This window comes from Gossypium hirsutum, chromosome A03, assembly GCF_007990345.1.
Source record: "Gossypium hirsutum isolate 1008001.06 chromosome A03, Gossypium_hirsutum_v2.1, whole genome shotgun sequence".
NCBI lineage: Eukaryota > Viridiplantae > Streptophyta > Magnoliopsida > Malvales > Malvaceae > Gossypium > Gossypium hirsutum.
The window spans coordinates 1,457,907-1,485,751 of NC_053426.1; the positions used below are offsets into that span (position 1 = coordinate 1,457,907).

At 31.8% G+C, this 27,845-nt stretch overlaps 3 protein-coding genes across 7 annotated transcripts; all 3 read left to right on the top strand.

Moving 5' to 3' along the window:
* The first annotated feature begins 1,585 nt into the window (after positions 1 to 1,585).
* Positions 1,586 to 8,341, top strand: LOC107933743 (polycomb group protein EMBRYONIC FLOWER 2). 4 transcript variants are annotated; one of them, XR_005920791.1, is made up of 16 exons: positions 1,820 to 1,944; positions 2,682 to 2,810; positions 3,144 to 3,199; positions 3,981 to 4,045; positions 4,167 to 4,219; positions 4,557 to 4,610; positions 4,693 to 4,752; positions 5,082 to 5,128; positions 5,236 to 5,366; positions 5,567 to 5,828; positions 6,005 to 6,053; positions 6,159 to 6,242; positions 6,896 to 6,975; positions 7,531 to 7,620; positions 7,735 to 7,853; positions 7,963 to 8,139. XR_005920791.1 is itself a non-coding variant. In XM_016866030.2 (15 exons), exons 2-15 carry the CDS (start codon positions 2,685 to 2,687, stop codon positions 8,084 to 8,086), a joined length of 1,281 nt encoding a protein of 426 aa, XP_016721519.1. In that variant the 5' UTR covers positions 1,586 to 1,771; positions 2,682 to 2,684; the 3' UTR covers positions 8,087 to 8,341. The 4 variants fall into 4 exon arrangements, 3 of the variants coding, with proteins under 3 accessions (XP_016721519.1, XP_040960858.1, XP_040960847.1); XM_016866030.2 differs by lacking the exons at positions 1,820 to 1,944; positions 7,735 to 7,853 and adding an exon at positions 1,586 to 1,771 and having other exon boundaries at positions 7,963 to 8,341; XM_041104913.1 differs by lacking the exon at positions 7,735 to 7,853 and having other exon boundaries at positions 1,821 to 1,944; positions 7,963 to 8,341.
* A 2,427-nt stretch (positions 8,342 to 10,768) lies between these two features.
* On the top strand, positions 10,769 to 12,039 carry LOC107933713 (ethylene-responsive transcription factor 5). Its single transcript, XM_016865993.2, has one exon. The coding sequence runs from the start codon at positions 10,968 to 10,970 to the stop codon at positions 11,913 to 11,915; it is 948 nt and encodes a 315-aa protein (XP_016721482.2). The 5' UTR covers positions 10,769 to 10,967; the 3' UTR covers positions 11,916 to 12,039.
* Positions 12,040 to 17,046: 5,007 nt separating this feature from the next.
* Positions 17,047 to 26,748, top strand: LOC107933692 (nudix hydrolase 8). 2 transcript variants are annotated; one of them, XM_016865966.2, is made up of 10 exons: positions 17,052 to 17,209; positions 17,303 to 17,444; positions 17,531 to 17,793; positions 18,337 to 18,402; positions 18,894 to 19,031; positions 19,138 to 19,215; positions 19,697 to 19,747; positions 20,248 to 20,282; positions 20,387 to 20,495; positions 26,455 to 26,748. In XM_016865966.2, exons 2-10 carry the CDS (start codon positions 17,321 to 17,323, stop codon positions 26,635 to 26,637), a joined length of 1,047 nt encoding a protein of 348 aa, XP_016721455.1. In that variant the 5' UTR covers positions 17,052 to 17,209; positions 17,303 to 17,320; the 3' UTR covers positions 26,638 to 26,748. The 2 variants fall into 2 exon arrangements, with proteins under 2 accessions (XP_016721456.1, XP_016721455.1); XM_016865967.2 differs by lacking the exon at positions 19,138 to 19,215 and having other exon boundaries at positions 17,047 to 17,444.
* Positions 26,749 to 27,845: the final 1,097 nt, after the last annotated feature.

Consider the following 27,845-nt stretch of genomic DNA (forward strand, 5'->3'; position numbering starts at 1 on the left):
TTATTTATTAAAATCATCTTATAAGAGTATAATTTTTTTGGTTAGATCTTTTATTAGGTACGATTCAAATGAAACGAGTTTAAATTTTGTCAGGGATAAAGTTGGATAAAGTTAAAAAGTTTTTGAAATAAAATTAAATTATATATTTTTATGAGAATTAAAACACAAATTTCTATTTTAAGAGGATCGAAACCTGCAAACCCTTAACCCTTTCATCTCTCATTTCTTATATTGTACTCTTTTTTCATAATGTATTTTTTGGGTACATATCACAAATTGAGATAATAAGAGAATTTCAACCCTAAATTCTTTTTGGTAATTGAATTCTAATCTTTGGTGCCAACAAATATTTTAAGTTATATTTTTTTGAATATTGAATGTGAGAATGTCAATGAGAAAAAGTAGCAACTTTACCTATTCCAAGTTAAAATATAAATGTTTTGGTCAACTAAAATGGAGGATAATAATAATTTCAAAACTTTACCTAAATTTATTCCTCAACTTGGAAAAAAATGTACTTTCTCTTTGCTTTTATTCCATGTCTAAAAGATATAATAAAATCAATGGTCCGTCCATGTTAATATAATAAGGAAAAAAATGTGTAATATCCCAAAAATTTTGGAATCGAATCGAGATAAATTGTGTGAAAATTTTTAAATATATTTTTTATTGTATTTCAAAATTTTCGGACAATAGGTTAAAAATTAGATTTTTTAGTATCTTGGAATTATTTGAAATTTTTGTTTAATTAGATAAGTTTATATATAGTTTTAATGTTTATCCTAATATAAATTTGAATTTTAAATTAGAAAAATAAATAAAAATTTAATAAAACAAATTCCTTCTCTTCGCTTAAAATAAATAAAGCAAGTGGCTAAATATTACTAAACGAAATTAATTTAGTGCTAACTCATGTATTAAGACATATTGAAAAAATAATATTCCTACTAAATGTAGCATTATTACTTTTATATTAATCATAAAAAGAGATTGTAATTTCATATAACAAGGGTGTTATAGAACCCTCAATTGGGTTGGACTTTAAAATTTTTGGGTCATTTCGGATTTAGATTATTTCGAGTACTAGGTTTGGATTTTTTTTCAGCTTATTTCAAATCTAGATTGTTTTAAGTTTTAATCATTTAATCATCTAGATTGTTAATCGCACCCATATTCTTCTGCATTGGTAACAATGCCTATACCAATCAAGTTAATACTTAATCGATAACTCTATTATTAAATATTTATAACTGTAATGGTAAGAAGCACGCACTGTTAGAAAGAAAACTTAGGTTTGAACTTTAGACATTATTGAGAAGAGCATCAACAAATCCCGAAAAAATTAATATTCATGGACCATAAAACCAACATTAAAGATATATCATTCATTAAAACAATATAAATGGATTTGAACCATTAGAAAATCAAAGAAGATCCATAACACTATTTGGGCCAAACCAAACCAAATCCAATCCCATCCATAACCCAATAACCTTTCCCATCTCTCTACATTTTCCCTAAATCCAAATATCAAAACAAATCACAATCATTGTGCTTCGTAAAATTTTCCCGTTAAAAGCAACCTAACAAACTTTCTTTTATTTATATTTATTTTATTTTCCTTTTGGATCCCCTTTTTCCTCTTTATATAAAAAATAAAATAAAAATTCTCCTTCCCCTTCCTTCCACTTCGCCTACTATTCAGAAACCGCCAATTCCAAATTTTCCGGCGACTTTCCAGATCCGTCGATACATTCAATTTTTATCTCTGGTATATAAAAATACAAAAAAAAGTTTTTATGTTCTTTTTATATAGTCACAAAAATTATATAATTTATATTCTAATTTGTCCTCTTCATCAATTATTTTAACCTGTCTAACAAATTTTGACCATTTTTTACGTTCAATTTTTGACTTATATTTCTATGTTCTCTAGGTATGGAGGTAGGCTAATTTCTTTTTTCTTGTTTCATGAAATTGGATTACGGTTACACGTATTATTTATTGTTTTTTAATTAATTTTTTATCAGTTTTAATTTAGGAATAAATTCTTATATATATATATTTGTTGATGAATTAGGGTTTCTGATATTAGCTTATAATTGAATCGTGATGTTTTCCTTGTCGTAGAATTGATTAGGTGTTTAGATGTCTTCGTTTCGTCTTTCGTTTAAATTAGGTATGCAAGAGAACAACAAAACGGGAGATTTTCTAGGTAAAATTGTAGCATTTGGTTTATGAATTATTGTTTGAGCTCGGGTTCACCTTTTGTGTAAAAATTCGAAATGGAAACATTGTTTTGCTGTTTAACTTGTTGCTAATTGCGAATTTATTATACTACCAGGAGCTGATATAGATTTTTATGCTAAAGAAATGTTGACATCTGCATTGGGGTAAACCAACCATTGTATTAACATCCATGTCAAATTTGACTTCGTCAACTCTATATTCATCTTCATTATTTTCATTTGCGATAATTAAATTTAATCCAAGTTGTTTTGGCTTATTTGGCTGTTTGATTGTTAATCTGCATGGATTTTTCAAAAGATTGATTCGATATGTATGACTGCTCTCTATTGCGTAGGGTGAAAATCATAGTGTCAATGCGTGTTTTCTTTTTTCTTATTACCTTGATATAGATTGCTGATGTGAGGATGAGGATGTGATTATTTGGATTGCAGGTCATGTGCCGCCAAAATTCATGCTTGCATTTGTCTGCAGAGGAGACAGATACAGCTGTAGAGAATCTCTTAGTATATTGCAAGCCTGTTGAATTGTACAATATTCTTCGTTGCCGTGCTTCACACAATGTAATGCTATGCTTTTCTTACTGAACATGCATCTCCATATTTGATCTGTTTTACCCTAGGAAATCTTTTTACATATGTGTTTTTTGTGTCCAAGAGAACCTACTATTTGCACTATTTGGGAATTCTTGTTAATGCATTCTTTTTTTTAGGTCAAATAGATTCTATAGTTAATCTTTCTCGTATAATTCTATAGTTAATCTTTCTCGTATAAGTCATGTAAATGCACAACCTCAGTTTGATGAATTGAGCATGGTTATCTACTGTTTTTGGCCTGATGGGGCAACATTCTTCGGGTCAGTCTACTTTATAATCAAATATCACTTTCTGCTTCAGCCTTCATTTCTTCGAAGATGTCTGAAATACAAAATACAGGCGAGGCGTAAAAGGAGGTATGAACTTCCCTTTTAATATGTGCTTTGGTCTCTAAAGTAATGCTTTGAATATTATCAGTCTTATTTCCCTGAAGTATGATATTAGCGTATTACTTTTGCCAGTAACCATCTGTTTCAATTTTTCTCCTAGTTTAAAACTTTTAAGTTTATATATTTGAAATAATCATAATAATGTCCTTGAGTAAGGATTATGTGATTAAGGCTGACAAGTACAGTTAGTTAATGGGAAATATACGTTTCTATTCTATTTCCTGCTTCTGAAAAGTAGCAATATTCCTTGATGATTATTTGATGTTTGAATTGAAGTGTCTCATTCACAATTAAATTTGTTATAAGGGGAAAGTGAATCTTTGTTGTTTAGGTAAGTTTCTCGATGAGATTTGGGTCCAAGTTGTAGCATGATGAAGAATTTGATGCGGCAGTTGGGAAGATTTAGCCCTAGAAGAATTGTGTATAAGACAGATGCCTTGAGACAGTTCCAAAATCCTGGAACTCTCCATGCCCTGGAATTTTTTGAAACAATACTGTGAAAAACAGAATTTTTTATTATTTTCCAAAAGTAAAAATATCATTAGTAGCAGAAATAAAGATATCATCAAATTACTAACTAAAGTTGATAGTGATTGCTTGCTGGTGTATTGCTCCATTGATTTTCTACTTCATGTCTACAGCTAAAAACATCTTTCCCAGAAAAAGGAAAGCAAATTTATGTATAACAATTATGAGGTCTCTTTATCGCTTATTATGCTGTTAACTTACCTCCAATCTGTTTGTGTAGGTTGAGGGCTGGAATTGTAATTTTCAACTATAAGGATTATGGCAATATGCTACAAAAGACTGAAGGTTAATCTCTTTATCCGTACCGAATTCTGCATTTTACATCATATTTACTTAACCTTTAATAGCTAAAGTTGATTTTCTGAGTTCTAATTGCCATGTTCTTTTTAATCATTTAAATTTGCAGTAACTGAAGATTTCTCTTGTCCTTTTTGCTTGATGCAATGTGCAAGTTTTAAGGTGGATACTCATCTGTTGTCTTCACTTATTTTGAGTGCGTCATTCATAATTTTGATGATGAAGTCATATTATATCAATTTTCTCTTTATCTAAAGAAAACAAGAGGATGGAGTGTTTATTAAATTTCCTTGTATGTGATAAGATAAACTAATTTACATGTAATAGGATGACTTTCATTTCGTACGAATATCTTTTTTCTTTTCTTTTCTTTTTTCTACATATTGCTATTTGTTGGATTCAGGAATTGTTCTGATTTTTATTATTCATAGATAACTATTCTATTTTATGCACCAAAAAGCTTTTTTGACACTCAGCCTACCTTGATGTTTGTTCACAGGGTCTGCGATATCATTTGTGCTCGTCGCATGACTTGTTCAACTTTGACTTCTGGGTTGGTAGCTGAAATGGTCAAGTCACTTGCCACTCAATTGAGATTTTCCAGAAAGACTATTGAAAAGATGTTTATATTGTAGGTGACAGAGGAGTATCAAGCAGTTAATGTCTCAGTGAAAATTGATTCATTAGTATCTGAGGTAACAGTTTTCCTTCTATGTTCCTTCAAGATTCACATGGAAGCTTAGATTTCAATAAGTAGCAATCCTGCTGCCATCAAAGATAGTAGATATTTTAGCTTTAGACATCGGGGAAGAAGTGCTAGTGATGGTTGTTGACTTGGGTTGGAATGTTTTTCAAAATTAACCATGGTTGAAAATGGAAATAAAATGTCTTTGTCACATTTTTTGTCTTTTCTATGTTTTGGAAAATCTATTGTGTTATTTCAAAAAAAAAAAGATTGTGACTAGGCAGAAAGCGTGATTTGACTTCTCAAACTTTAATATCTTGCCAAAAATTCTTGTTACAGACTTTGGCAAATGGAGTAGATCCACGAGTAGAAACTTTCTGCTTCTGGTAGGGTATAACTTTTTGGGTACATCTTGCTTCTTTCAATTGCAATGAAACCTTCTTGTTGGAAATAAATACTGGCAGTTCAGTGGTTAAAGGAATTGCATGTGCAGCTCAAAACCTCGAAGACGTAGGTCTACAAGCCCTCGGCAGGGTGTGAAGAATGTCAGTGTACAATTTCTGGAGATGGACTCACCCAAAATTGTTAGTGAAAACAGGCAGAATGGTTTTCTGGAGAATGATGGTAATTTTTCTAGTACCACTTGTCCTTACATTTTTATATATCTCTATGTTTAGTGCATAGTCTTATACTTATAGTGTGTGAACTGTGAATGCTTTACATCTTGAAGTCACCAGCTTAATTTTGTAACTTATAGGTAAATAACACCAGAAAAATGACTCAATAATAACCTTTCATTGACATAACTATTCAACTCTCTGAAGGTGAGAGGGCTTCCAAGTCAATTCCTCTGGAGAAAGATTTGCAAAATGGATATAATGGTCTGGAGAACTATGGCTCTGATTATGCTAGTGCAACTGAGTGTCTTGCACAAGTTGCAAATAGTTGTGATGGTCCAGGAGTTTCAATTGCAATGGCTCATTCTCCTTTGGACCCTGATTGTATTAAAACAGTATCCGGAACTGATATTGCTGCACCTCCTGCAAAAACAAGGAAAATAGCTGTAGATCGATCTGAACCTAGGAAGTATGTTCTCCAAGGCAACTTTTTTCCTCAGTCAATTCCTTTCATTTTTGTTGAGGGTTTTTCTTTAATATATTCCTTTCATTTTTGTTAATAGAAGTTTTTTACCTCCCCAATTCACTGAAGTTTAGGCATGCTAACATTTTAAATGTTTAACGATTCAAAATGTTCTCTTACAGCCGCTTGCTCCTGCTGAGACGCCAATTCTTTCACTCACACCGAGTTCAGGTGATCAGTTTTAGCTATCTGCTATTATCTTATCACGAATATCCATGTTGTGTCAATAATCTTATTTCTCTGTATGCACTGACAAGTCTTATTGTTTAATTGAAGCCAATGGAGATGGACCAAGTAATCTCTGATAGAGACAGTGAAGATGAAGTTGATGATGACATCGCTGATCTTGAAGATCGCAGGGTATGGTTTACAATTTGCATCTGAATATTTCCTTTATTTTTTATTACAATCATATGCTTGCTGGTCTAGGCTTTAAATTTTGTGGAACTCACTTATGAATTGTAGTATTTTATAACTTGTTAGAACTTCAACCAGTTGCCAATAGCTGAAGAAAGCAGTGGTTATGGCTCCTTGTTAGCACCTTAAAAACAAAGGTTCAAACCTTACTGTTGTTATCCCTCCCCCACTTTGTAACTTGTAATATGTAACCCAAAAATAAATAAAAATTCAAACAGTTTATTTTCCTGATTTTGCTCCTGTAAAATAGATCTTGTTTTAGCATTTTGAGGGCAAAATTATGTCATTAAAAAGAAAAAAAAATGTATTTAAATCATTCGACCTGGTTGGGGCCAAAATAACCGGTGAACAAGAATTTACTATTTTGGGTTTATAAATCTTCAGTTGTCTTGGGAAAGTAATTAAATAACAGTGATCTGTTGGGGTGAGATGATCAATTCTCTTCATTCATCTCAAACAGTAATACATTGCTCAATTTTTGCTTGTATTTTACGAGCATTACTTTGTTTAGGGTCCTAGCACTAGTTCCATCTTTAACCTCTGATTATTCTACTCTTTATAAGTGAGAGGATAACATAAAAACAATTATGTAACAGATGCTCGACGATTTTGTGGATGTTAGCAAAGACGAGAAGCAGCTTATGCATCTTTGGAACTCATTTGTTAGAAAGCAAAGGTAGTCTATACGTAACACTTGAAGCTTTCTTTCCTTTTCTTGTCAATTGAATTCATAATTATCATCTACTTTTCTTTTCCCTTCGCCATTCTAATTGTTGTATGTCAAGAAATTCTAAGTACTTGAGCTGGTACCACATAGTAGGAGAGAGGAACCAGCCAGTTTGGTTAAGAAACCCTGCTTAACTGACCAACCCATACTTTAGCTGGACCGATCTATTGATCTGACTTAACATCGGTTGGTTCAGTCTGTTAGGTTGGTTAAACTAATCTTTTTTTTTCTCTTGTTTCCTTTCAAGTATGGGAACATAAGCATGAACAGAAATATATATATATATTAAGAGTTGGTTAAGTTAGCCAATTTGGTTATGAAAATTCATAACTGATAACTGTCTTCAAAACCAAATTGATCATCACGATTGACTTGGCTGAACCGACTTGACTGAAGGCAATCGGTTAAGTTAGTTGAACTGAATTTTGCTCATCCTTACCACATAGAACTTGTTCCTTGTGGTCTTGCCGTGAGATTAAAATGGTCTCTTGATTCATTTGACAGGGTCCTGGCTGATGGTCACGTTTCCTGGGCATGTGAGGCTTTCTCTAAACTCCATGGGCCGGATTTGGTCAAGTCACCTGCTCTCTTTTGGTAATGTACTTAAAGAATGTTTACTTGTTTGTTTTTTACTGCTGAAGTCGTATTTTGCTAACAATAACAAAAGTCACACTACATTGAGTTGGAATTTGAGCTGACCATTTTTAGGCAGATAGAGGTGATAAAAACCAACCGTAAACAGCCAATGCGCACCCAACCATAGCTATTGAAGTGTTTCATTTATGGGGTATACATTGTGGACCATTTAATACCGCAAGTGATGCTAGGAAAGTGTTGTAAAACTGTGTTTGAAATGTATTCACTTATTAAAGGTATTTGCACATTGTTGTTATCTTTTATATCTGTAATTGAGATGTTATGTAATTTTCGGTTCAGGTGTTGGAGGTTATTCATGATAAAACTTTGGAATCATGGTCTTCTTGATGCTGGCGCAATGAACAACTGTAGCATGATACTTCAAAGATGCCAAAATGAGGGATCGGATGCTATGAAAAGCTGAAATATGATAAAAAAAGCCTCAAAATGGAGGCTAAGCACATTGTTTTATCCTCCAGATCGAAGCCCATTCTTTCCATGATTCGATGATTCGATCACAATATTCATCAAATTTGGCTGGAAATTGGTTCTTAAATAATTCTTTCTCCAGGTAACTGAATGCCTCCTCATTATTGTAACAGCAATACCTTAATGTATTCAGAACTGGCACTAGGTTCACTTTTCTAATATATAATGAAGTAAACTGATTTCAGTCTCATTGTTCTTGTTCTGAACTGATTATACTGCTATATATACACAAATATATATATATATTTTTCCTTCTTCATGGCTTATCCATTCTTCTATTAGCCTAACTACTCTGTAACTAGAACTGTTCACGAGTCGAGTTATCTGTTAAATATGTTCACACACTATTACTTCCAGTTCTGTTCACGAATTTTGCATCTTCCACGTACTGTTCTATGACTTAGATAAATTCTTTGAGATTTTATGAATCAATGCATTGAATCATTAGTGTATTCACTATTTAAGATAAGAAATGGTTAATCCACTTGCTTTTTGTTAGGTATGAAAATAGGCTCATTTGAAATAATTAAGAGTGGTTGAGAGTTGAGACTTTAGGGATGGAAGACCTGGAGACACTTGAGACTTGGAATCAGTAATTCAAACTATGCAAATTGACTATTCTCACCAATGATGTTTGAATTGGACCGGATTGGTCGGTCGGATCGAGAACTGGCTGAGATATCGATCCGAATAAAGCCATTACACCAGCTGACTTGCGAACTGGTGTGGACTGGTTGAACCAGGCAAAAACCAATTGAATCGATTTTTTTTAAGAAAATATTTTTATTTTTTTAAATTTTTTTAATGATTTATTTAATGGAACTTGACGGATCAGACGAACGAGTGGCTTGACCGAGTTGACTATTAGTCCGGTTTTGAAAACTTCACTTAGTTCTTTGTTCATTGCCCATACGGTAAAGCCATTGGCCATACTACTATATAAAGTCATTGGTGGCTCTTATAGAAGAAAGGGCACTAAAAATACAAAAATCAGTTTTACTACAAAGTTAGTAAAATATTATTATAAAAGATGTTTGATATAGGGAAAGTTGACTATAAACATACATGAGAGATTAGTAGTATACACTTATTTTTATATAGTTTTGTATGAGTCAAATTTTAATAGTTGGACCGTTTAACCATTAAATATTAGATAAAAATAATTTTTTTATTGATACGGTAAAAATATTATTTTAATTATTTCAATAAATTTGATAAAACTTGAGCCTATTACTAATAAGTAAATTTATAAAAATGTTTAATTTTTATTATCTAAATTCAAGTGTTTTTTCTTTTCATGAGAAAAAGTCTACATTTCATTCCAAATATATTAAAATAATAATTAAATAATCTTTAATAGGGTGAGCCGGACCCATTAAACAATGATTTCAGCTTATATGGTCATAGTCCATCTTTACCGTTAACATATGATACGACCAAATCATCATCTAAGAACATTTGTCTTTTACTTCTGCTTAACCCTTCAACTTGATCATTAAAATATATCATATTTTATTGTTGTCTAATGTTTTTATACCAAGCACAAGCTTTCGGGGAACCAATCAAGAAATGCAACATACAATAAAATGTTAATATATCATTTGGTATCATTTGATATTTAATTTTAATGGTTAATTTAATATTTAAGTAATTTTTTTTGTTTTAATTTGATATTTGACATTTTTAAATTTGTTAATTAATTTTGTACCGAGAAAAACAATACAATGTGGCCCAATGAATATTTTCCATGTATTTTAGTAAAGAAAAAAAATATAGGTACCTAATTGAAAAAAATTTAAGATACTAAATTGAACATTAAAAATAAATGTAGTTACTTTAATTGGGAAAAAAAAACTTGAGCATTAAATTGAGAAAATTCGGATATCAGATTGAATATTGAAGCAAAATTAATTTACCAAGTTCGTGAAAAAAAAACTCAAATACTAAATTAAATAATAAAATTAAACTCGAATATCAAATAATACGTATACATTAAATTATATGAAATTCATTAGTCTAAAAAGTTAACATTCTTAATTACAACTGAAAAGATAACATAATTTTTTTCTTAAAAATTCGTCTTCCAATATAAAAAAGCCCATGTCAACATTATAAGATGGAAGGAGCAGTTTTTTTTAGTTGAAACTAAAGTATTTATTCTCTGTAATAATGACTAATCCTTTTGCTGTGAATACTTTTCAAAAAGATAAAATGTTGATTATGAAATATGTTCCATTCCAACGAGTTGGGATTGAACTCCCAACCCTCGCTACGAATGCTTTTCAAAGAGATAAATAGTTGGCCATGGAATATGTTCCATTTTCACACGTAAAGGTCAAACCCCAAACATGGTTATATGATGAAGTAAGCAACTACCACACCACACCTCATGATTATAGAAGTAATTTTAAGAAAAAAAACTATATCAATATTTAATTATCTATATTATATATTAAGCACTTAATTAAGTTGATGTTACGAATTAATCATTTTATTATTTTGAGAAGAAGTTATGTTCTATAAGTATAAAAACTAAATAAAAATTTTAAGAATTATAAAGGGACGAATTTTGAAATTTAACATTTAAAAAAAGCACGTTGCTTCCTTCATCTATCCTCGAAGCTCCATTGAAATGTTTGGAAAGTCATAAAATTCAAATCTTCCTTTTACCCTATAAATACCCTTTCCACTCTCCCCTTCTACTCAACGAACTTCCAAATCTTCTCTTCTTCAATTTCGAATTTCCAGTCCACAAAATTCAAATCCTTAGCTTTTCCTTTTCCTTTTTTTTTTGAAAAAATTTCAAATTTTTTATTATGGAAGCAAGCAGTGAAGTAACAAGTGCGCTTCAATATATCAAGCAATATTTACTCGGTGAGTTTTCTCCAGTGGGATTAGGGAGTGTTTCAAGTGAAAATCAGTGGTTACCTCAGTCGAAACCTCGAGTTTCGAGCTCTGGATCTGAATCTCATTTGAGCTCCGATTCGTCTTTTACAGTATCAAATTTTAATTGCCTCGACGATGATGATGATTTCTTTCAATTCCCTACCGATTTCCCTGGATTCCAATTTGAATCAAAACCTCAAATTATCGATCTGACGACACCTAAATCCCTCTCATCAAACGCCGGTGCTTTCGAATTTGAAGTCAAACCTCAGATCGCTCAAATTTCAACGACGAAACATAAAGTTTCTTCGAATTCGAGCTCTCAGAATCGGAAACGGTCGCTGAAAATCTCGTTGCCGCATAAAATGGAGCAGATTCAGTTCGGTAAAACGGATTTAGCTCAGGCGGAGCCGAAAGTCTCAAATTCCGAAGACAAGAAGCATTATAGAGGAGTCCGACAAAGGCCGTGGGGGAAGTTCGCGGCCGAAATCCGAGATCCGACCCGACGAGGTTCTAGGATGTGGCTAGGAACCTTCGAAACGGCCATCGAAGCCGCGAAGGCTTACGACCGAGCAGCTTTCAAGCTACGTGGCTCGAAAGCGATCCTTAATTTCCCTCTCGAAGCCGGGACGTCGGATACACGCGCCGACGACTGGGAGAGGAAGCGGAGCAGAGATGACGGCGAAAGAGAAGAGAGGCAAGTAAAGGTAGTGAAGAGAGAAAAGGACGATGAGGTGACAAGAACGAGAGAGAACGGCGAAGTACCTTTAACGCCGTCAAATTGGAACGGCTTTTTGGGTTGGAATAACGACCAAAAAGGGTTTTTTAACGTGCCGTTACTCTCGCCGTTAAGCTTTCCCCAAGTTGTGGTTATATGACGACTATTTTGTCAGTTTTTTAATTGAGTGACGTGGATATTTTATTAAATTCGTTTATTTTTTTCTAAAAAAGTTGTATATATAGATAGTGTTTAATTGTTTAAAATATTTTTTCAGTGGATAATTCATTTTCAATTTACTTTTAAAATATTAAGTATATTCATCTAAAATATTTGTTTTAAAATTTATGAAAAAGTAAATCCTTTATTTACAATACATAAAGAATAGTCTGTAAATAATTTTAAAAAATTAAACACCATATTTTAATTATTGTAATAAATATAAAATAATATTTTTATTCGAATGATAGTAAAAAATTCAACATAATTTAAAGTATTTTTAATATATTCAATTATAATATAATTTTATTTTATGTTATTAATGCAAAATATATTATTTAAAATAATAATTAATTAACATAATTAACATATATAAACTAATTTGATAATTGAAATATAGTGTTCATAAAAAATTTCTAATAATTGTTAAAGCATTTGTAAAATTTATAAAAGAATTTTAATATATTGCAAATTAAACTCTTTACTAGTTAATTTATATTTTCTTAACCGTTCAAAAATTAATCATAATAATTTGTAAATAATATATTAATTATAAATTTCATATGATATATAAAATTAGTTATTTTATAGATAATTAAAATATACTATGTAAAATTAAAGTAATATCTTTTCAATTGTTGAACGTGGGATTAAGTACGCTGAAGCGCATTATTCTCCTAATTAAGAGTTGAGGAAGGATAATGTTTAGTTTTAGGCATTGTATCAAAAAGAGCAAATATGATAAAAACTTATAATGAGATTACTATTAAAAAATTATTTAATAAAAATCTAAATTTTTATTTTTAAGTATGATAGATTTTTTATCAAGTAATTTTTTTAAAACAAATTATTTTGATAAATATAAAAAATAATAAATATTTAAAATGACAAAATTCTATAATATAATGAATAATTTGTTTTACATTCTTATATAATTTTTTATATTATTATTATTTTAACGATTCAATCGTTGAATTTATAAAATAATTGTACTTCTCATTCGTTTAAAATTTTAAATTGATTTGATATTTTTATTGTATCAATTAAAAATATTATCTATATTAATATATATTTAATAGTTGAAAGTTTTTTTTACATAAAATAAATAATTAGAAATTTTTAATTTATATCGAACTTGACATATATGATAATCATAAATGAAACATAAAATATAACGATTGAATTATTAAAATATTAATTATATAAAAATTTACGAAAAAAATATAAAATCACTTAAATTTTACACCAAAATAACCCTCTTATTTTAATCCAAAATTAATTTAATCCATTTCTCCCATGCGTTGACTTCGAAACACAATATGATTCTGACTAATTCACTAATATTTTTCCTAATATTTTAATCATTCTTATAACTAATTATTATAATCCGTATAATAAATTCTTTGAAATGGTTGTCAATTTCGTCATTATATTAAATCAAAGTCAACTCTATTTTGAGGTTGAATTGTCCAAACTTGCACTTATATAAAAGAGTCAAATCTGACGTGTGTTAAGTAATGTTTCATGTATGGATATTGTTAAAGATTATGTGATCTAAATTTCGTTATTTGTTAGAGATTAAGCATAAAACTAGATTAGGGTTGCAACTGAGGGTGCGGAATCCTTGAGGTACGGATCATATTGCACGAGTAGAGATTGTATAGAACCATACTTCTACTATTTGATTTTAATTATAACAGAGTTTTTTAACTCTTAAATAGATATAGTCGAAACTCATATTGTATCATTCGTTTTTCAATATTAATGAATTTCTTCTCTTCTGTTTATGATTTTTTTCTCGAAAAGATTTCCACATAAAATCCGTGTGTTCTTGTTTTTCTTCTCTTATTGCTTTGCAATCGTTCTAACGTTATTATCGACATTTATTATAACAAGTCTTGTTATAATAACATGAATAATAATAATAAGAACAATCCACAAAATAAAAACATACAAATTTTTTTATAATTACATAACTGAGTTAAGATCTAATTAAGAGCCACATTAACCCATTTATATATAGAGAGAGAGGATGACAGGCCAACCAAAATTAATTTAATCCATTAATAATTTTAACCCATGCATGGACCTTGAAACAGGATTTGATCATGACTGATTCACAAATATTTTCCTAACATTTTAAAATCATCCTTATAACTATTACTATTTTATACATACATAAATAGACACTTTGAAATTGTCGTCAACTCGACATTATATTTATATAAACAGATGACCCCAAAGTCATCGTTATTGGCAATGCATTTCATCAGTCACCTCTACTTTTACCCAAGAGGTTGAATTGTCAGAACTTGCAATTAATATCAATTAATGAGTCTTTCACATTTCCCTACCAATGCATTTACATCTATATATTGAATCTTGCTGGTGGAAAGGTAAGAAATTCAATATTCTCAAAAGTAGAATTTAAGATTTAAGTTTTATAGACGAAAATTTTATTAAATTTTAGTTCGATTGGTATGAGCGTTATTGTTAATATAGGAGGATATAGGTTTAAGTGCGCTTAAAACGTATTATTCTCTTATTTATAGGTTGAGAATAGGCTATGACTAGTTATAAGTATTGTGTCAAAAAGAACAAACAACGTCGAGAGAGTTTCACCTTTTATTTGAAGGGTCCAACTTAACTCGACTCTGAATTTAATTAAGACTTAAAGTGATTACTTAATAAAAAAATGAATATTATCTATACTATTATTTAAGTTTTTGACTCAATCGGTGTCACAAGTTTATTGGGCACCAATTCGGTTAAAAAAATTATTAAAATTTCCATTCACATTTAAAAAAAATTATATTATTTGGAGATACTTTAATATTTTTATTTAAAAAATAATAAATATTTGAATTCATACTAATTGCATTAGTAAAACCTTAAATTCACCACTCAAAAGTTTTATTTTGATGTTTTTATACATTTTTATTTTAATATGCATATTTTATTACTTCCATCAATTATATTTTATTAATGCCACGAGTTAACTTAACACCAACTCAATTATGAAATTACTAAAATACCCTTATTGTAAAGAGCAATAAATATTATTAGAATAACATTTTAATCTTTCTTTAGATAATCTCCAAATAAAACAGTTCAAAAATATTATTTGAGAACCGAGCACATTATCAACAAATTCATGTGAGAATCTCTTACCACTCCACCAAGAATAATTATAATAAATAAAGAAAAACATATAAAAAAAACTAAAAAAATACACATTCCAAATCATAAATATAATAAATAAAATAAGCAGGGGACCAATAAATAAATTTTAAAAAATTATGAAGGGACTTAAAAAATAATTTAGAAGACAGAACTTCGAACTTTTAACTTAAAACAACTATTTTTAAAAATAATAATAATTAAACAACGTTTAAGCTTTGGACTAAAATTGGGCTTGAGTCTCTTAATTTCATATTACATGGATACTAAAATTGGATATTTTTGCTTTGGGTTTGGATTTGAATTTTCGAAAACGGATCGATTTTGAGTTTTTTCGGGTTTTGAATAATTTAAAACTTAAATTAATTAATATTAAATTTAAAAATAAAAATAAAATTTAATTATTGATTAAATTTGCGTTTTTTAAAGATATGAATGGTTAAATACCCACACGCAGAGGCGCAGGCAGGGACGAGGTCCTCCAAAAAAATAAAATGAATTGTCTCTTTAGCTCCTTTAAAATTTGTCAATTTTTTAAATTAATTAAATGGTAAAATTATATTTGGACTCTTCTTAAAATTTAAAATTTAATTAAGAATTTTTCAAAAACAAAAGGTTTATAGTTCAATCCCTTGAAGTTTTGTAAAATTTTACATAAATATAATAATGAAATTAAATATTTCTCTCTCAAAAATTTATAATTCAATTTTAGCTCCTCTATATATATTTTTTTTGGATTTACTCTTGATTACACCGGAATTACTCCAATCCATTTTAAAATTTGATTCAAATAGAAATGAAGTAAAACTCAGTTTAATCCAACATTTTCAAAAACTTCATTCCAAACTTTAAAATTCAATTTAATCCCTTTCAATTTAGCCCAAAACCAAATTTAACTGTTCATTGTCAATATATGTATATATATAAGCCCAAACATTGCAAAATCTAAATTAAAAATAGTCCAGACAAAATCCGGTTTGCGCAAATACATTCAAGCATTTTTAACTGTGTAGTTATGGTTGTATCTTCACTTCCGGGAATGAAGTATATTTTATGGTTATTCATTTACTTATTTGAAAAACGCTTGCTACAATGGGAATAGTCATTGTTATCGGTAGTAGATACCTTTATTTTGACAAAAAATATATAGGGTAAATTATTACCAATGTCACTAAATTATTAGTAAGTTTATATTTTGTTATTAAACTCCAAAAAGTTACAAAAATGGTTTTAAAAGTTTTAATTTAAGTCATTAAGATATTAAGATTTTTCCTAAAAAACAGTCCGGCTAGTGAACTCTAAGCAGCGATTCAACGATAATACGGTGGATCAGTATCCAACGACGAGTAGAAAACTATACCTTGGATTCAAGTGGACTTGACGGATAAAATCAAAGATCGAAGAAAAAAACTATTTAAATTTTGGTTCGTAAATCCATACCATGCAATGTTATTTCATGAAAAAAAAACTAAATTATAGAGAAAAATAACTTACAATTGGTATAGACTATGTGAATAAAAAAAATTATAAAACAACAATTTTAATAATTCATGATTTAAATGATATCTTTCTAATAATTTTACCGTATTTTTAAAATGAGTGACAGAAAGGTATAGAAAACGAAAACCATAATTTTAGGGTCTCCTTTTGCCTGTTTTACTTTTTTTTATTCCCATGATAACAAAAACATATATTTCCAAGGTTTTATTTTCTAAAATTTGAGGGTACTTCCCTCGTTTTCATCATATTTTAGCTGTGAATAAATGAAAGAAATTGGAGATATTATTCAAAGTTCTTCTGTCTTTACGTGTCATATCCATCAACGACAACCATTTCACACCACAAATTCAACAACACATATCACACTCTCTTTATAAAAAAAAATCTAAATTCTTTCCCTTAATTTTAATTATAAACATATAGCAGACCTTTGTCATGCCTTTTTATGGCTTTTGTACTCTCCATTAAAACTCCTTCATGCATGCTTCAAAGTGGACTTTTTTCATCAGATATCTTTGGCCAATCCGTTCCTTGTCCCATCGATAAATCTTATAAGTTCGGATATTTTATATTGATTATTAAACAGCTGATATCGTTAAATCAGTTCAGCGGGGCTTATCATCATCCTCATTGTCCTAAAACTTGCAGAGCTTTCTTCTGTCATAAATGGAGTGTAGCTGCAGCAGCCTTTTGAGTTCAAACTCCATGGAAACCATATATTCAACCCAGTTTTCAAGTTTCAAGCCATTGTTTGATCTTAAATCCATCCCAAAGTTGACTTCTTTCAAAGGTACGTATTTAAAGAAAAAAAATATAAAAACCACCCTAATTGTTGCTTCCTTGTCTGATTTGTTTCCTGAATGTTTTGTTTTTCAGGCATATCTGCAAAGGCTTCTTATGATACTTGTGTGCCTAAGAAAGGTTTGAGTTCCATTGATGAACAACAACTTGGAGCTGCAGATTTGGTGTATCATGTTAATGGAAAGATCAATCCAAGTTTTTTGACGAGAGATTTGAGGATTTTAGATGGTTTTGATGATGAATATGGGGGTGTTATTGTTGATTCCGAGAGATTACCAGCTAATCCTAATGTTTTTGCTTCCATGCTTCGTTTTTCTGTTTCTCATTGGAAGGCTAAGGTAGTTTAATTCCCGTCTGAGTTTATTATCATAGTTTTCGTAATCCAATTTAATCGATTTAATCATTAAAGAATATTTTTGAAAAATAAAGAAGAATTAAAAAAATTCAGATTTTTTTTTATAAAAATTATGAATGCATGTAAATAAAAATAACCTTTTCATCCATTTTTTAGATTTGGATTGGATTTGGGCTAATTTGGTTTAGGCCCAAAAACATAAAATCCGGTTCTATTGATTTTTTACCGATTCAAAATGATTTGTAATTTAATTTATCTAATCTTTTTCTCCGATTAATACCCCTATCTATTTTCGATCTAACTTGTCTTATTTAAATAAACATGTTTATTATATAATTCAAAATTTTGATTTCACTATAAAAGTTCAGCAACCCCACTAACCAACCTTGAATTCGGAATGACAATTTAAACTTAAAATGATTCGAATGTAAAATTTATGAGATTTATATTAACCCAAACTGAATCTAATCCGACTTTTGGGAATGAAGGATCTACTTGAAACTGATGTTAAGCCATCAATATGCAGGAAAAGAAGGCAATTTGGCTTAAGTTGCCCGTAGAAAAATCAGATCTTGTACCAGTTGCAGTCAAGGTATCTTATTCTTCTGGATATTAAAACCTTTAGATATAGGTTAAATTCTTGTTTTAGTCCATGTATTATACTCAGCTTGAAGATTTAGTCCTTAAATTTTAATTTTATTATTATCTTTGTTATGCTTTGGTTCAAATCACTGATATCTTTTAAAATTTTCATAATTTTTTTTTGAAAATATGCAAAGAGGTTGAGCTGGAATTTTTTTAAGACAAATTGGTGGGAAATAATTATTTTGATAATTATAATTTCACCTTTTAAATATTAAGGAATTTCGGGTTTGAGGTTCTAAATAAATTCCTTGTTAGTGATTTGGATTATACCTAATTAAAGTATAGAGATTAAATCTCAAGCCGGAATCTCAAGCCGGTACAATATAAGGAAAAAACAACTACCATAATTTGGTCGTACATATATTTTGGGAAAATTGAAAATTACTCCCCAAATTTTCACATTGTATTCACTCTTTTAACAAGCCCCCAATGTTTCAGCAAGGATTTGAATATCACCATGCAGAGAAAGGGTATGTAATGTTAACATATTGGCTACCTGAAGGACCTAGCATGCTACCTGCTAATGCTTCACATCAAGTAGGGGTTGGTGGATTTGTAGTTAATGATAAAAATGAGGTACCAAATTGCTAAAATTTTATAATTTCCTGGACTGCAATTTTGTTGCTATGTATAAAATTTTTGCAATTTTTAAAAATAAAGCATTTGGAATGATGAATTGCAGGTCCTTGTAGTTCAAGAGAAACACTGCGCTCCATCATTTGTTGGCCTTTGGAAAATACCAACAGGTTTCATAGATGAGGTACTTGAAATTTTATAAAGTTTTAGATCAAAGAAAGGGGAAAATTAGGTTACATTATGGTTCTTTTAGTTCAAATTGTTTATTCTATTAAAAAATTTCAAGTTAATGCAATTTAAAAAAATTCAAATCATAAAATTGAGTTGAAATTTACTTTAAATAACAAATTAGTGGAAAATATCGATAATTATAATTGTAGTGCCGGTTGAACTAGTTAGGCTATTAGTTCATCAATTCGATTGGTTCAAGTGGTCCAATTAAAAAATTTAAAGAAATAAAAATTCATTTCAATCGATCCATACCAATTCCCAAATTAACTAGTTCAAAATTTATTTCTAAACCAATACCTCAACTAATTCTTAATCCAACTGATCCGACCTATCAACCTTACCTAATTCAAACAACATTGATAATACATTTTGAAGTAATGATTTTCTGAGTTTCCGATTTTTAAAAATTTCGTAACTTTTGTTTGATATGGCAGTCAGAGGAGATTTATGCAGGAGCAGTAAGAGAAGTCAAGGAAGAAACAGGGGTAAGCATCTTCCAATTTGATATTCAAGTTTGATATACTTTTTAATATGGTATTTGAATTAAATTTTTATTCAATTTGGTACTTAAAAGTTATATATATTGGTATCCAAAAGTAGCAATGTTAATTTTTTAATGTTGAATTCGAATAGGATTGATTTGATGAAATTTGAATTTTTCATGATTTTGTTAATAGAATACATTTAATGCTAACTATGAATTTGTTTAATTTTACATTTAACTTGTCAAATAAAGTCCAATAGATATAATCTAATTCGGGTTTTAGAGTTGTTTTGATAAAAATTAATTTTTAATATTATTAGCTAGTTATGAATTATCATTAAATCAACTATAAAACTTGAATTAAATACTAAAAGTTTACACTATTACCTTCAAACGTCAAAATGTCAAAAGTTTACACTATATTGGATAAAAAAACACAAATACTATATTTAAAAAAAAATGTTAAATTCAAGTATTAAATTCTTTAATTCCACTTTGCAGATTGATACTGAGTTTCTGGAAGTAGTAGCATTCAGGTAACATATTACCAAATCAATCAATTTATTCATGTAGTAGTATGTATGTATGTATGTATGTATGTATGTATGACTGATGATGTTTGGTTTACAACTTATCAAAGGCATGTTCATAATGTGGCCTTTGAAAAATCAGATTTGTTCTTCATCTGCATGTTGAAGCCTCTATCAACTCGGATTATTGTCGATGGCCATGAAATTCAAGCAGCCAAGGTAGGTATATACTGTAGTTCAATTCGAATATGTATAGGATATAGATGCTTTAGGTAATTAAATCGCCCAATTCATCGGTTCGGCTTAATTTTGGATCAAATCAATTTAGATCATGTCAATTTAAATTTTCAAAGTTCTTGGATAATTTAAGATTTTTAGAGTTTTGAATTATTTGGGGTTTAAAATTTTTAAAGTTTGAATCATTTTGGGTTTGGATAGTTTCTTATTCAAGTCATTTCTGGATAATTTGAATTCAAATTATTTCAAGTTTAAATTATTTAACTCTGTCACTTTGAGTTTTTGGATAGGTCACTTAGATCTAAAACTCAAGATTAGACCATTTTAAGTTTGAGCCATTCTTGTTCGAAGTATTTAAGTTTGCCACTCAAGTTTTTGGGTCAGGTCATTTGGGATTAGCACTCGAGATCAGGTCATTTGGTTTTTCCACTTGAGTTTTGTTGCAATTATTCAAGTTTTGGATCATTTTAGGTTTAGATAGTTTCATATTCAGGTGATCTCAAATTCAAGTTATTTAGGCTTGCCACTTGAGTTTTTGGTTTGGCATTCGAGACTGAATCATTTCAAATTTAGATCATCCAAGTTTTGCATTCAAGTTTTAGGCTAATCAAATTCAAGTTATTCAAGTTTACTACTATAATTTTTGGATAAAATCCTTCAAGATTGAGTCACTTCATACATGGATCATTATAAAATTTAATAATTTGATGTTTAAGTAAATTTCGAATTTAATCAGTATAAAATCAAATTGAATATTAATGAAATTCGAATTAATTCAAATTTAAAATTGACACATTAGTTATGTATTGTTGCGGAAAGGATCGATTCGAGAACTCCGATATGACTACAAGTAAATTGACCGGAACGAAAAATAAAGTGAACACAAGGATTTACGTGGTTCGGCTTTAATGCCTACGTCCACGGGCAGAGGCGAAAAGAAATTTCACTATAACAAGATGAAGATTACAAGTGTTTTACACTCAAGACACAACCCGAGAACCTCACAACTCTCAACCCCTATAGAAAACCCGAAAGCTAAAATCCTAGCTTTCAAAGAACAAGCTTTGCTCTCTCTTGGTTTGGGATGATGAATATGGCTAATGAACCTCTCTATTTATAAGAGAGTTCAAGGACATAATTGTCCAAAACTTTGGCAAAGATTTGTGGTTGAAAATGGACACCAACAACCATCCACTAATCCACTACCACCAACAACCCACTACCAACAACAACAATCCACTACCAAATTTAAGCCATTTCTTAACAAATCTCCACCTTGGCTTGAAATTTACCAAGCTGAACATCATAGTGAATTCCTCGAACTGGATCACCTCTTCCAAACGCCTCTCTGGCGCTAATCAATCCCGAATACCTATCAAGTCCAAGCAATGCTTGAACTTATATGCAGGGATCACCTTAGTTAACATATCTGCAGGATTCTTCTCGGTAGCAACCTTGCTGATAACAATGTCACCTTGCGTAACATGTTCCCGAACAAAATGATATCTGACATCAATGTGTTTGGTCCGTTCATGAAACATCTGATTTTTAGTCAGATGTATGGCACTCTGGCTATCGCAAAATACAACAGTGAAATCCTGTTGTAAACCCAAACTGCTTACTAGACCTTTCATCCACAATGCTTCTTTCACTGCTTCTGCTAACGCCATATATTCCGCCTCAGTCGTAGATAAGGCTACGGTAGACTGTAACACAGCTTTCCAACTAATGGCTCCTCCAGAATAAGTGAAAACATAACCCGTCAGAGATCTTCTTTTGTCCAGATCTCCAGCATAATCAGAGTCCACATAGCCCGTGACACTGCTAGTGCAGTCACTCTGATCATATACCAAGCATAAATCTGCAGAACCTCTCAAGTACCTGAGAATCCATTTCACGGCCTGCCAGTGTTCCTTGCCAGGACAACTCATGTATCTGCTGACCACACTAACTGCATGTGAAATGTCTGGACGAGTGCAAACCATTGCATACATCACGCTTCCAACTGCACTCGAGTATGGAATGTGAGACATTTGCTGCTTTTCTTCATCAGATTGTGGTGACAACTCTGCAGAGAGTTTGAAATGTGGTGCCAACGGAGTACTCACAGTTTTCGCTTTATCCATGCCGAAGCGTTGAAGAACCTTTTCAATGTAGTTCTTCTGCGACACACGAAGCTTGCCCGCCTTGCGATCTCTGTGAATATCCATGCCCAAAATTTTCTTGGCAGCACCCAGATCCTTCATCTCGAACTCACCACTCAACTGCGACTTTAACTTGTTGATTTCCGACATGTTTTTGGAAGCAATTAACATGTCATCAACATACAGCAACAAATAAATGTGCGAACCATCTGAGAGCTTCCGATGATAGACACAAGCATCATAGTCACATCTTGTGTAACCATGCTGAATCATGAAGCTATCAAACCGCTTGTACCACTGCCTTGGGGATTGTTTCAATCCATATAAAGACTTCTTTAATAGACAGACATGGTCTTCTTTACCAGGAACTGTAAAACCCTCTGGTTGACGCATGTAGATTGTTTCCTCGAGCTCACCATGCAAGAACGCCGTTTTTACGTCAAGCTGCTCAAGTTCTAGATCAGACTTGGCCACCATGGCAAGTAATACACGAATGGAAGAATGCTTTACGACTGGGGAGAAAACTTCATTGTAGTCAATCCCCTCTTTCTGAGTGAAGCCTTTAGCAACCAATCGTGCCTTGAATCTAGTTGCTTCAACCCCTAGGATGCCTTCCTTTTTCTTGAAGACCCATTTGCAACCAACTATCTTCTGGTTACTTGGCGGCTTAACCAACTCCCAAGTATGGTTCTTGTGAAGAGATTCTATCTCCTCACTCATAGCAATTGCCCACTGTGCCGACTCATCACACGTGACAGCCTCATTATAACTGGAAGGTTCTATACCAATGGACTCCGCCACACTGAGCGCGAAAGACACCAGATTAGCGTAACGCGGATTTGGTTTGATTTGTCTCTTCGTTCTTCCAGTGGCAATGCTATATGGTTTTTCTTGAGGTGACTCATCTTCATCGGAATTTTGCACCTCAACTTGATCATCCTGGACTGAAGTACCTTCCGTAGGAATTGGAGCGTCCACCTGACACTCCACCTGCTTCTCAACACCGTGATCTCCCATTCTATCTGACACCTCCTTTTCCCGGGAATTTGTGGTGGATCGAAGCATGGATGACTCATCAAAAGTCACATCTCTGCTGATGATGAACTTGGACGAAACCGGATCAGGACACCACAACCTGTATCCTTTCACCCCTTGGCCGTATCCAAGAAATATGCATTTCTTCGCCCTCGGTTTGAGTTTTCCCTCATTTACATGAGCATACGCAGGGCAGCCAAACACTCTTAAACCAGAGTAATCAGCAGGAGAACCAGACCATACTTCCTCAGGAGTCTTCAGCTCAATAGCTGTTGACGGAGATCTGTTAACCAAATAACAAGCAGTATTAACAGCTTCAGCCCAAAATTCTTCACCGAGCCCAGCATTTGATCGCATGCAACGAGCTCGCTCCAAGAGAGTTCTATTCATGCGTTCTGCAACTCCATTTTGTTGTGGTGTTCGACGAACAGTGCGGTGTCTCACTATTCCTTCATTTTTGCAGAACTCATTGAATTCACCTGAGCAAAACTCCAAGCCATTATCCGTCCGGAATCGCTTGATCTTCTTTCCTGTTTGATTTTCGATCAAAGCTTTAAATTGCTTGAAGTTGATGAGAACCTCATACTTGCTCTTCAGAAAATACACCCAAACCTTTCTCGAGTAATCATCGATAAAGGTAAGCAGATATCTGTAACCACCTTTAGAAATTGTCGGAGAAGGCCCCCAAAGGTCAGAATGGAAGTAATCCACTGTGCCTTTTGTCTTGTGAATCCCAGTGCTGAACTTTACCCGAGTCTGCTTACCGAAGACGCAGTGCTCACAGAAATTCAACTTTCCTGTACACTGCCCAGACAATAATCCTCGTTTGCTTAGCACCGATAAGCCTCTCTCGCTCATATGCCCGAGCCGCATATGCCATAACTTCGTGGTGTCAGAATCTAGATCATCTGATGATGACACTCCCGCAACACCTGTAACCGAGGAACCATCGAGGAAGTAAAGGCCCCGCTCCAAATTACCACGTATCACAGTCAAAGCACCCGAGAATACCTTGAGAACTCCACCTTCAGCAGAGTACCGAAAGCCTTTCTTGTCCAACGTACTCAAAAAGATCAAATTTTTCTTCATTTCTGGAATGTGCCGAACATCAGTTAGAGTTCTAACAATACCGTCAAACATCTTTATACGAACTGTGCCAATCCCCATGACTTGACATGCGTGGTCATTTCCCATTAGTACTGAACCAGAATGCTTCTCGTATGTTGAGAATGCATCTTTCGAAGTACTTATATGAAATGTAGCTCCCGTATCAAGAATCCATCTCCCACCAGCGTAAGAGTCGGATACTGCAAGAACGATCTCGGCATCACTTGAAGAATCTGCATCAGCTACATTCGCACGATCATTTTGTTGCTCCTGTGATTCTGATTTCTCCTTCCTTTTCGGACAATCTACCTTCATGTGCCCGTACTTCTTACAGTAGTAGCACTGTATTCTCTTCTTGGACTGCGATCTAGGATGGCTTTTACTTGAACTTCCACCCTTTGCCTTGGATCTTCCTCGAGCAACCAAGCCTTCGCCTTCATTGTTTTCGACCACCTTACCAGTGATTTTCTTCCTCAACTCACTGGAACTTAAGGCATTTTTCACCTCCTCTAGAGTCAGGTCATCACGACCGTACATCATTGTATCAACAAAATTCTCATACGAGGGAGGCAAAGAACACAAAACAATTATTGCTTGGTCCTCATCATCGATTTTGTTATCGATATTATTCAAATCCATGATAATGGAATTGAATTTATCCAGGTGCTGGGAAACAGGTGTACCTTCCTCCATCTTCAGGGCATAGAGTCTTTGCTTGAGGTAGAGCCGGTTCGTCAATGACTTCGTCATGTACTTGCTCTCTAACCGGAGCCACAAACCGGACGCGGTTTTCTCATCCGCTACTTCTCGTAGCACTTCATCTCCTAGACATAGCAGAATAGCACTATGTGCTCTTTCTAGCATGTCATCCTTTTGCTCTTCCGAAAGCGTGCTTGGTAATTTATCTTTACCAGACAATGCTTTTAGCAATCCTTGTTGAACCAGCACTGCCCGCATCTTGATGCGCCATAAACTGAAACTATTTTTCCCGGTAAATTTCTCGACATCATACTTAGTCGATGAAACACTTGTAGCCATAATTTGGAACCTTTGAATGAATGATAATATTTTCTTCCTGATGTGAAAGATCAGACAAAGCTGCAGTCACAGGGCAATTCAGAAAATATTATCACTCCTTCAACTACGCTCTGATACCAATTTGTTGCGGAAAGGATCGATTCGAGAACTCCGATATGACTACAAGTAAATTGACCGGAACGAAAAATAAAGTGAACACAAGGATTTACGTGGTTCGGCTTTAATGCCTACGTCCACGGGCAGAGGCGAAAAGAAATTTCACTATAACAAGATGAAGATTACAAGTGTTTTACACTCAAGACACAACCCGAGAACCTCACAACTCTCAACCCCTATAGAAAACCCGAAAGCTAAAATCCTAGCTTTCAAAGAACAAGCTTTGCTCTCTCTTGGTTTGGGATGATGAATATGGCTAATGAACCTCTCTATTTATAAGAGAGTTCAAGGACATAATTGTCCAAAACTTTGGCAAAGATTTGTGGTTGAAAATGGACACCAACAACCATCCACTAATCCACTACCACCAACAACCCACTACCAACAACAACAATCCACTACCAATTTTAAGCCATTTCTTAACATGTATGAATACTAATTTGGGATACCAATCCATGCAGTGGATGCCACTAATTGAGTTTGTGGAGCAACCATTTATTCAACAAGATTCTATGTTTAAGAAAGTGATTGATATTTGCATAGCTCGCCTCGGAGGGTGTTATTGTGGCTTATCCGTACATCAATTGCCATCTAGATTTGATGGCAAAATATCCACTCTCTATTATAATTGTATAGACAACTAAATCAAACTTTTGTGCGTATTCCTAATCATGTATAACCTCTACTTTATACATATCTTTTTATTGTAAATGTACCTTTCAATGTGAAATTTCACCATTTTTATTTTGGATAAACTACATTTAATGTCACTAAATTATTAGTAAATTTATATTTTAATCACTCAACTTTAAAATTTACAAAATGATCACTGAATTATTTGAAAGTTTTCATTTAAGCCAATGAACTATTCGAAAGTTTTTATCTAAGTCACTGAGTTGTTAAGATTTTTTTTTCTTTTTTAAAGTTCGGCTAGCGAGCTCTAAGCAATGATTTGACGGCGATCGGTATAGTGGATTAGTACCAATTTTACTAGTAGAAGAACATATCTTAGATCCAATTATGTTTGACGGTCAATGTCAGATACTGAAGAAGAAAGTTGTTTGTATTTTGGTTTACAGATTCGTGGCATTTAATAAGGTTGTTTCATGAAAAAAAAAACTAAAGTGCAAAAAAGGAGGGAAATGAGAGCTTTCGACTGGTGTAAACGGTGTGAATATAGAAGGTCATACAACAATGATTTTAATAGTTAAGTGACTTAAATGAAAACTTTTGAATTAACTTAAGGACCATTTTATAACATTTTAATTGAATAATTGAAACATAAACTTACTAATAATTATCTTAAATTGAATTGTAAAAAGAATTCTAAAATGGTAAAATTATAGGTTTAGTCCCTATAAAAGTTATAAAATCACAAATTAATATAATAGTGAAATTATGTTTTAATATTCGATTCAAGTAGATAGCATGGTTAACTAAGATTATTTTTTAATATATGTTCGAAGGTTTTTTATTATTAAATTACTTTTTTTTAATTTTCAGGTTTAGAACCTTTCCACATTTGATTAATGGGTAAATTATTTTCTAAATTTTATTATTAAATCATCTTTAAAAAATAGGTTAAGTTTAATTAATATAAAAATTATATATGTAAAATCATAGTTTGAATGAAGCTCAAATAATTAACCCTAATCAAACGAGTTAAATAATTCAATTGTATCTCGAGTTTTGTACGAGTTCAAATTAAATATTCATCCTTAATTTTTTAATTAATTTGGAATTCAAATTTATTACGATTCAAATTTAATTTCAGACATTAAAATCTAATTTGTGGGTCAAGGTTTGTATTATTTTCAGACAAGATTGGTCATCTTGTCATTGAATGAAGCCA

Excerpts from the sequence above, each read along its gene's own strand:
- LOC107933713 (XM_016865993.2), top strand. The coding sequence starts at position 10,968 with ATGGAAGCAAGCAGTGAAGTAACAAGTGCGCTTCAATATATCAAGCAA.
- LOC107933743 (XM_041104913.1), top strand. Across the intron at positions 4,611-4,692 it reads TGTTCAACTTTGACTTCTGG|GTGACAGAGGAGTATCAAGC; the intron begins GTTGGTAGCTGA and ends TTTATATTGTAG. Across the intron at positions 5,367-5,566 it reads TGGTTTTCTGGAGAATGATG|GTGAGAGGGCTTCCAAGTCA; the intron begins GTAATTTTTCTA and ends AACTCTCTGAAG.
- LOC107933692 (XM_016865966.2), top strand. The coding sequence starts at position 17,321 with ATGGAGTGTAGCTGCAGCAGCCTTTTGAGTTCAAACTCCATGGAAACC. Across the intron at positions 18,403-18,893 it reads TTGTACCAGTTGCAGTCAAG|CAAGGATTTGAATATCACCA; the intron begins GTATCTTATTCT and ends CCAATGTTTCAG. Across the intron at positions 19,032-19,137 it reads TAGTTAATGATAAAAATGAG|GTCCTTGTAGTTCAAGAGAA; the intron begins GTACCAAATTGC and ends GATGAATTGCAG.